This window comes from Mizuhopecten yessoensis, unplaced genomic scaffold, assembly GCF_002113885.1.
Source record: "Mizuhopecten yessoensis strain PY_sf001 unplaced genomic scaffold, ASM211388v2 scaffold8605, whole genome shotgun sequence".
In the NCBI taxonomy this organism is placed as follows: domain Eukaryota; kingdom Metazoa; phylum Mollusca; class Bivalvia; order Pectinida; family Pectinidae; genus Mizuhopecten; species Mizuhopecten yessoensis.
The window spans coordinates 98,266-108,896 of NW_018407631.1; the positions used below are offsets into that span (position 1 = coordinate 98,266).

Genomic DNA, 10,631 nt, shown 5'->3' on the forward strand with positions numbered 1-10,631 from the left:
TAGCCAACTGTGGACTAGTATCTGCTGTGTTAACACCTACCTTTAATGACTATAGCCAACTGTGGACTAGTATCTGCTGTGTTAACACCTACCCTTAAGGACTTTAGCCAACTGTGGACTAGTATCTGCTGTGTTAACACCTACCTTTAACGACAATAGCCAACTGTGGACTAGTATCTGCTGTGTTAACCCCTCCCCTTAAGGACTTTAGCCAACTGTGGACTAGTATCTGCTGTGTTAACACCTACCTTTAATGACTATAGCCAACTGTGGACTAGTATCTGCTGAGTTAACACCTACCTTTAATGAATATTGCCAACTTTGTACTAGTATCTGCTGTGTTAACACCTACCTTTAAGGACTATAGCCAACTGTGGACTAGTATCTGTCGTGTTAACACCTACCTTTAAGGACTATAGCCAACTGTGGACTAGTTGCTGTGTTAACACCTACCTTTAACGACTATAGCCAACTGTGGATTAGTATCTGCTGTGTTAACACCTACCTTTTACGACTATAGCCAACTGTGGACTAGTATCTGCCGTGTTAACACCTACCTTTAATGACTATAGCCAACTGTGGATTAGTATCTGCTGTATTAACACCTAGCTTTAATGACTATAGCCAACTGTGGATTAGTATCTGCTGTATTAACACCTAGCTTTAATGACTAGAGCCAACTGTGGATTAGTATCTGCTGTGTTAACCCCTACCTTTAATGACTATAGCCAACTGTGGACTAGTATCTGTCGTGTTACCACCTACCTTTAATGACTATAGCCAACTGTGGACTAGTATCTGCTGTGTTAACACCTACCTTTAACGACTATAGCCAACTGTGGACTAGTATCTGCTGCCTCAGACTCTTTTTTTTTAGGCTGTGACCGTTTGAAATAACCAGCCAAACGGTTTGTATCCCTCTTCAGAACATAAACGTCTCTTATTTTATTTTGTTTTTCTTGAATTTCATCAAATATTTGGTTTTCCTTTTCTCTGAATAGCTGATGTTCCCTCCAGATAATTGCCTCTTTGATTGCTGCCTGTAAAGTAGGACATAAGTAGGACAAAAGTAGGACAACACTATTAAAAATTACATGATCTTCCTGTTTGATATGATAAATGATAAATCAGGATAAAATAGTAGGTTTTGAGTAAAAGGATGCTGTCTCAATGCTTATCACATAATGTACTGTACATGTGTTATCCGGTGAATATACATGTAATATTTGTTTGCCTATTAACCCATGTAATATGACCTATCAGCCCTGTGATTGGTTGATGTTGATGTTGATTTAGTAGAATAAGACAGGATTTTGCTGTGAAAAATGCTGCGAATAAAACCTCTCTTATTTTAACCTCAATTCCCTTAAAATGATTGTAAAACTCACAGATTGGTCTCCAAGAATTCTGGCATGTATGCATAAAATTTATGAAACTCATTTTCATTTTAGCTCCCCAGAGGCTCGTTAAATTAGACTCATTTCATAAATCTCGTATGAAATGGAAACTCATGTTCATGGCTATTTGATTTAGGCATAATCATTAAAATATAATGATAAGAATGTTGTGTATTATATAAAGACTTGTGACCAATATGAACCAAATACCGTTATATGTATATGGACAAAGTAAACAACAGTAAATGTAATGAAGTCCTGGTAACAGTGTAATTAGATCAGTGAAATATTAGTCAGACTTATTAGGTCCAGGTTACATAAAACAGTGTAATGTTCGTCCCTGTAACAGGAATCAGTGTAATAAGGTCCAGGTAACATGAATCAGTATAATTTGGTCCAGGTAACATGAATCAGTGTTATTAGGTCCAGGTAACATGAATCAGTGTAATAAGGTCCAGGTAACATGAATCAGTGTAATTTGGTCCCTGTAACATGAATCAGTGTTATTAGGTCCAGGTAACATGAATCAGCGTAATTTGGTCCAGGTAACATGAATCAGTGTAAAGAGGTCTGGGAACCTTTGTCAGAATAAATAGGTCCAGGTTCAGTGGTTTAATTTCAAGGGGCTAATATCTCGGGGTTGTCCTTATTAGAACGTTTTGGCAGGGATTTAATTTCATGCAACATTGCCAGTTAAAAATACTGCACTCAAGAGGGTACTTCAAAAAAATTGTATCAAATCTAATATCAAAATAACATAAAATACCATACTGAACAGGTGTTATCTTTTCATTATTTGGCAGTAAAAGGGTAAACAGGTTCTTTTATCTATGTATTTTCATGGTACAATGAATTAATATTTGCTTGGTATTTCGATTCACTCTTTCCTTGGAGACTGCGAATATAGCAAAATTAACTCCCCTGCGAAAAGTTAGCAACTCTGCAGTAGGTCCAGGTAACGTAGGTCAGTGTAACAAAGACTGGGAAACATAAGCCTAACCTCACTAACATTACATATTCTCTCTTTATTTAAAGTGTTTGCTGATAACTTGTGTTCTGAGTACAGCATGAAATCTTTACCTCCGAGGCAGCCTGAAGTATCTCACTTCCTGCAGATGGTAGTTCCTTCCAGCCTGTGATCTCCACAGGTGTGGCTGGTGGTGCCTCTTTTAAAGGTTTTCTATTTTCATCAAACATCTGTCGAACCTAATATTGAATATATCAATAACAAGACAATTTCATTTGCTGTGACTGGTGTTAGGTTTTTAACATGTGGTATTTTTTCTATTCTTAGTGACAGTGACCTTTTAGCTCACCCCTCCCCTTGCCCTTCCCTAAAAGAAAATTAAAAACAAAATAGGAATTTTCTCCAATGACACGTGTGAAGGTTGAAAGCAATCAGGATATTAGAACCTGTCATCTAGAAATAAACTAGAGGATGTGCCTCTCATTACAGGGTCCTAGTTACATCTATGTTAAACACTTATCTGACTCGCTTGGTAATTATACAGCTACTGACTACTACATACTATATGGGGTATCAAGCTAGACCTGGCTATACTGGTGCTCCTTCACAGATCAGTGTACCAGTTCTACCACACGGACTTACCTTGGCCCAGGCTGTGCCAGCAATGAGAAGGTCTCCTTTCCTTAACGTCCCCCTCTCTATTACAGCAGTCACCAACCTCCTGGAAAGATTTACTGAGTATTGAGCCAGTAGAATGTGACTGCACTTCAAGTGACCAAGGGTATAGTATCAATAAAATCATGAGTTTGTTTTAAACATTTTTAAGTGATTTAGTGTGAATTTCACTTCCTTGTGCAAAATTATAACATGCATTGTTTCTAATCAAGATTTGCAATCCTAACAGCTAAACGTAATGTAAGAAAGTAAATTTCAATACTGAACTAAAGTAACATATATACACTATGTCAGATTCTGATTATAAAGTTACCTTAATAGTCCTGGATCAACCTGTTAGACCATCTATCAACACCAGTAGTGGCACCTATGATATTTCCAACAACACCACGGCCAGTGCAGATGTCTTAACCTCTATCATAACACCTTAAACATCCGACTCCCTACCTTGTCCTGTAACCATTGATATCTTACCCTCTTCAATGTGACCTCTGCCTCCTTACCCTCTACAATGTGACCTCTGACATCTTACCCTCTACAATAACCTTTGACACCTTACCCTCAACCATGTAACCTCTGACATAATATCCCCTACTCTGTTACCTCTGACATCTTACCATCTACAATGTAACCTCTGACATCTTACCCTCAACCATGTAACCTCTGACATCTGACCCCCTACTCTGAAACCTCTGACATCTAACCCTTTACAATGTAACCTCTGACATCTTACTCTCTTCATTGTAACCATTGACATTTTACCCTCTACAATATAACCTCTGACACCTTACCCTCTACAGTGTAACCCTGACATATTACCCTCTACAATGTAACCTCTGATATCTTACCCTCTACAATGTAACCTCCGACATCTAACCCTCTACAATGTAACCTCTGACATATTACCCTCTACAATGTAACCTCTGATATCTTACCCTCTACAATGTAACCTCTGACATCTTACCCTCTACAATGTAACCTCTGACATCTTACCCTCTACAATGTAACCTCTGACATCTTACCCTCTACAATGTAACCTCTGACATCTTACCCTCTACAATGTAACCTCTGACATCTTACCCTCTACAATGTAACCTCTGACATCTTACCCTCTACAATGTAACCTCTGACATCTTACCCTCTACAATGTAACCTCTGACATCTTACCCTCTACAATGTAACCTCTGACATCTTACCCTCTACAATGTAACCTCTGACATCTTACCCTCTACAATGTAACCTCTGACATCTTACCCTCTACAATGTAACCTCTGACATCTTACCCTCTACAATGTAACCTCTGACATCTTACCCTCTACAATGTAACCTCTGACATCTTACCCTCTACAATGTAACCTCTGACATCTTACCCTCTACAATGTAACCTCTGACATCTTACCCTCTACAATGTAACCTCTGACATCTTACCCTCTACAATGTAACCTCTGACATCTTACCATCTACAATGTAACTTCTGACATCTTACCCTCTACAATGTAACCTCTGACATCTTACCATCTACAATGTAACCTCTGACATCTAACCCTCTACAATGTAACCTCTGACATATTACCATCTACAATGTAACCTCTGACATATTACCATCTACAATGTAACCTCTGACATCTTACCCTCTACAATGTAACCCCTGGCATCTTACCCTTTACAATGTAACCCCTGACACCTTACCCTCTACAGTGTAACCTGACATCTTACTCTCTACAATGTAACCTCTGACACCTTACCCTCTACAATGTAACCCCTGACATCTTACCCTCTACAATGTAACCTCTGACATATTACCCTCTTCAATGTAACCTCTACCACAACATGTTTGACATTCTACCCTCTACCGTGACACAATCTCTGACATCTGACACTCTACCGTGACACAACCTCTGACATCTTACCCTCTACCGTGACACAACCTCTGACATCTTACCCTCTACTGTGACACAACCTCTGACATCTTACCCTAGCTCTACTGTGACACAACATCTGACATTCTACCCTCTACTGTGACACAACCTCTGACATCTTACCCTCTATCACAACATGTTTGACATCTTACCCTCTACCATGAAACAACCTCTGACATCTTACCCTCTACTGTGACACAACCTCTGACATTCTACCCTCTATCACAACATGTTTGACATCTTACCCTCTACCGTGACACAACCTCTGACATCTTAACCTCTACCGTGAAACAACCTCTGACATCTTACCCTCTACTGTGACACAACCTCTGAAATCTTACCCTCTACTGTGACACAACCTCTGACATCTTACCCTCTACCAACATCAGTACTGGATTCTATGACGTGACCGTGGACCTTTCCGACAGGGTCAGCCTTAAGCTCCATGATTTCAGCTTGTGTGACTATTGCCTCCCGAAGTTTTTCAAGATTTGTTCCCTGCAAAGGAAAAACATTGATTCAGCCATCATTGAGTCTTTATAGTTTGATGTAAGTGTGACATTTTGCCATGCCAAGATTTTCTAGCCTAAAAACTTTTGTGGGGATCCAAAATCAGCTAGCACCAGTTAATGGCTCTAGTATATATGTCCTGTCATTATATTTAGCAATACAAATTAAGTGACTTCTATATGAAATAACCAACTTCTTCCTATGTCCTTACTTGTTAAACATACTTGTAATTGGATAAACAACCAAATAGAGTAAGAGAATGAAGTACCAGATAGATTTTGGTGATCCCAAATAAAACAAGAGAAACTGTGAGCAACCATGCATAGATAAACCTGTGTATCATCTTATCAAGTCATTCAAACTTTGTTTGCAGTGGTTATAATACCTGAATCATAAATCCCTTTCTCTATACATAACAAGAGCTGTTGGAGAACAGCATAGCTCGCCTATGTATGTTATTATAATACTGCAACAATCAATAGAAACACATGCATAGTAAAACGTTGATATAGTGCCTGTCATATTATTTGCCACCTCACTTACCAACAGGATATTTCAAGGACCGTTATTTGTGTTTTTCTGAAGAATTCCTTTATATGTTTCCCTCAATTTATTGTTAAACATTTTATAATGGCAACATGTCTTTGCAGTGTACCTTAACATATACATTCAAAAATAACAGATGAATATATGAAAATATGGTTCAACATATTGCTTACACTCAATACAAATACTTCAACCTTATCAAAGACAACAGCCTATTGATGGTGGTGGTCCAACACTAACCAAAAGAACTTGCCCAAAAACTTTAACTTAAGCTTAAGCTTACCAAAAACAAAAATCAAGTCCAATGAAGCTGTTTTTGGCCCCTAAAATATGAAAATATGGTCCAGAACATTGCTAACACTCCATATAAATACTTCAGCCTTATAATAGACAACAGCCTATTGATGGTGGTTGTCAAACACTTCGCCAAAAAACTTGCCCAAAACTTTAACCTCAAATTTAACTAAGTGCAATTAAGCTGTTTTTGGCCCCTAAAATATAAAAATATGGTCCAGCACACTCCTTACACTTGATATAAATGACTTAAACTCATAATAGACAATGGTGTATTGAGTGTGATGATCCAACACTGTCTGGAAAAAACTTGCCCAAAAACTTTCACCTCCCAAGGTGGGACACCGACGCTGGGGTGACTACATTAGCCCCCCTATTCTTCGATTGGCGAGCTAAAAATGCAACAAATGGTCTAAAATAGGTTGTGCTGACAAGGTTCACGGACAGAGGGACATACAGGGTGATTCTTATCCCTCCCAAACTTTGCCTTCAGGGGATATACTTACCACACAGAAATGTTCCAGACAAGCAGCAACATTATGCTACCCAGAACTATAATAAGCAGTAATGTAACTGGTTACCTTATGGTCAGATATAGGTTTCTTTGGCATATCCCAGTTGCATAGTTCACGTAGCACATAAACAAACGCACTAGGACCAAAACCATGCCTACCTGATCTAAATATAAACAGTTTATGAGTTTTGGCCAGGTGTGTCTGGACCCCATGATATGAATGAGCCGAATTTTCCACAGTTCAACCTGGGTCTCCATTTGTGCCTGTTTTCTTTAGGGTTCAGCAAATTGGAAATATTGAACTGATCCACGAAAATGACCATAAGGTTCTAACTGCACAGCTATCAACATGTCAGATACTGGCACGGCCTCAACATTGTCTTACCTCAATACCAGATATTGGCACGGCCTCAACATTGTCTCATCAATACCAGACACTGGCACGGTCTCAATATTGTCTTACCTCAATACCAGATACTGGCACGGCCTGAACATTGTCTTACCTCAGTACCAGATAATGGCACGGCCTCAACATTGACTTACCTCAATACCAGACGCTGGCACGGCCTCAACATTTTCTTACCTCAATACCAGGCACTGGCACGGCCTCAAGATTGTCTTACCACAATGCCAGATACTGGCACGGCTTCAACATTGTCTTACCTAAATACCAGACACTGGCAGGGCCTCAACATTGTCTTAGCTCAATACCAGTCACTGGCACTGCCTCAACCTTGTCTTACTTCAATACCAGATAATGGCACGGCCTCAACATTTTCTTACCTCAATACCAGGCACTGGCACTGCCTCAACCTTGTCTTACTTCAATACCAGACACTGGAACGGCCTCAACATTGTCTAATCAATACCAGACACTGGCGCGGCCACAACATTGTCTTACCTTTAATACCAGATACTGGCACGGTCACAACACTGTCTTACCTCAATGCCAGATACTGGCACGGCTTCAACATTGTCTTACCTAAATACCAGATACTGGCACACCATAAGGTTCTAACTGCACAGCTATCACCATGTCAGATACTGGCACGGCCACAAAATTGTCTTACCTCAATAGCAGACACTGGCACGGTCTCAATATTGTCTTTCCTCAATTCCAGATACTGGCACGGCCTCATCTTTGTCTTACCTCAATACCATATACTGGCACGGCCTCACCATTGTCTTACCCCAATACCAGATACTGGCACGGCTTCAACATTGTCTTACCTGAATACCAGATACTGGCACGGCTTCAACATTGTCTTACCTCAATAACAGATACTGGAACGGCCTCAACATTGTCTCCTCAATACCAGACACTGTCATGGCCTCAACATTGTCTTTCTTCAATACCAGAAACTGGCACGGCCTCAACGTTGTCTTACCTCAATACCAAACCCTGGTACGGCCTCAGCATTGTCGTACTTCAATCCCAGATACTGGCCAGCCTCAACATTGTCTTGCCTCAATACCAGATACTGGCGCTGCCACAACATTGTCTTACTTCAATCCCAGAAACTGGCACGGCCTAAACATTGTCTCATCAATACCAGACCCTGGCACGGTCTCAATATTGTCTTACCTAAATACCAGACACTGGCACGGCCTCAACATTGTCTTACCTCAATACCAGTCACTGGCACTGCCTCAACATTGTCTTACTTCAATACCAGATACTGGCACGGCCTCAACATTGTCTTACCTCAATACCAGACACTGGCACGGCCTCAACATTGTCTTACCTCAATACCAAACACTGGTACGGCCTCAGCATTGTCGTACTTCAATACCAGATACTGGCACGGCCTCAACATTGTCTTACCTCAATACCAGACACTGGCACGGCCTCAACATTGTCTTACCTGAATAGCAGACACTGGAATGGCTTGTACATCACCTCCAAAATCTTCAACGGCTATTCCATATTGAAGCAGCATTTTTTTGGTACCTTCCTGTAGAGTAAAATTGTGTTTACCGGTAAGCGTGATTAATATAAGTTGAAATAATTTGTTTCTTATTTGTAGTAAGATAAATTAAGTTTTCATCATTATTAGAGTAAAATTATAGTACTATTGTCCAGGTGTCACACACAGACAACTTACAAAAATCCATTCACGACAGAAAAAAACATTATAATAAGCAAGGTCCCAAATTTCACCATATCATGAAAAAAAGTATTTTTTACTTAGTTTATTAAGACAAAAAATTGGTACATGCAAAAAATATAATAAGAGGGTTATTATAATATCCGTTATCATAAGTGGGTTGTATACTGTGTTGACATTACAGCCTTATATATAGATACTCCTAAATGGTGAATGATATACATATGAGTATGTAGTTATGTTAGATGGATAAAGGTTTATGTTCATAAACATATACTTGTACCCAATATACATGTTTGTACAGTCTTACAAGATATCATATTATTCTAGAATATATTTTGACTTTTACATTTTTATTGAAATATTTTTGTACCTTTAGTTTTTTGTTCCCTTATCATGGTAATAACAATTTGTTTATTACCACGGTATGTTAGCCCCATTAGAGAGCCCTTGAGTTAATGGATCATTGACATTTAAACCAAGTTCCTCTTTTATTAATTACATAATCAGTATCTACAGTAAAGATACTTACAACATCAGCTGTAGGTTTGTCTATCTTGTTAATAGCAACAATGATTGGTACTGAAAATAAATATCAACGTGTAAGCTAGCTCAAATCAATTGTGAATAGGGGTAACAATTACACCAAATTTATATGGATGCATATACAAGTAACTTATTGCAGATGAAAAAATGTATTAATGATTGAAAGATTTCAATATATGAAAAAGATATGAACACAGTGATGTCTTAACAAAATTTCAAAGGATATGACCTGTACAGAATATTTTTGATGTAAAGTAATACATATGTTGCATTAATTTTGTCTATCCTTTCTACATGCTGACCATGTGTTATAATCTAAATGGTATTATTTGATGCAAAGCAAAGATCGTTGATACAAGGCTGTTTTTGTTTAAATGGCCAAACCGGTCAGACCGCAGTTGTTCATTTATTAAATAAGGTCGGACCTAGTTATCTGATGCTGCTTTCAGGCGAGCCTTGACAAAGCCTTGCAAGGTCTGCATAAACATTTGCAGGTCCGCCAGGATTTATATCCGAAATTGTTACATTTAAAAAACGGACAAACCGGTTGTTCCGCATAAACAAACGGGCCCAATTTCTATAAGTTTGGTAAAAAGTATAAAAATATGGCCATTAAGCATTAATTCACTCAAATATATTTTATATAAATCTACATTGATTTGAATTCCAATCAAAATTTACAAATATAAATATCCAAACATGGTCAATTCAATTTTCTATTTCTCTATACAGGTTATCACCTAATTAGCTGATGAGACTACTTTTTGCTATTCAATTACAAACAGATTTTGTTCAAATTCCAACTCAGCTCCATCTTTGTATAACAGAGTATCAATGTATCAAATAGTGTTAATCAATCAGTGCACAGTTTGCTTATTAATAAGGCACACATTTCACTCAAAATCAAACCAAGCCTTAATCTCTGTGCTCTGTACATCCTCACAAACTTTGATCAAAGTTGTATGAATTTCGTTACTGTATGGAGATATAAAATGAATGGACAGGTAAACAGACAATGTGGTTGCTGTAATCATCGTATAAACGAAACCTTTTAACACAGAAGGCAGTATATTTTCATGCTTCAGTTAGCTAGCATTAACAGGATTTACTTAATACTATTCCTTTCGACATTAGGTGTGAATACCTACCTCCTGC

At 38.5% G+C, this 10,631-nt stretch overlaps 1 protein-coding gene across 1 annotated transcript in view; it reads right to left on the reverse strand.

Moving 5' to 3' along the window:
• LOC110456271 (translation initiation factor IF-2, mitochondrial-like) overlaps positions 1-10,631 on the reverse strand; it is a 45,695-nt gene that overhangs the window by 11,226 nt on the left and 23,838 nt on the right. Inside the window, exons 8-13 of the mRNA XM_021506890.1 lie at positions 9,463-9,512; positions 8,688-8,777; positions 5,332-5,456; positions 3,007-3,085; positions 2,478-2,603; positions 818-1,040 (exon numbers count right to left, since the gene is read on the reverse strand). Coding sequence (XP_021362565.1) covers positions 818-1,040; positions 2,478-2,603; positions 3,007-3,085; positions 5,332-5,456; positions 8,688-8,777; positions 9,463-9,512 — 693 coding nt within the window. The remainder of the gene's footprint in view (positions 1-817; positions 1,041-2,477; positions 2,604-3,006; positions 3,086-5,331; positions 5,457-8,687; positions 8,778-9,462; positions 9,513-10,631) is intronic.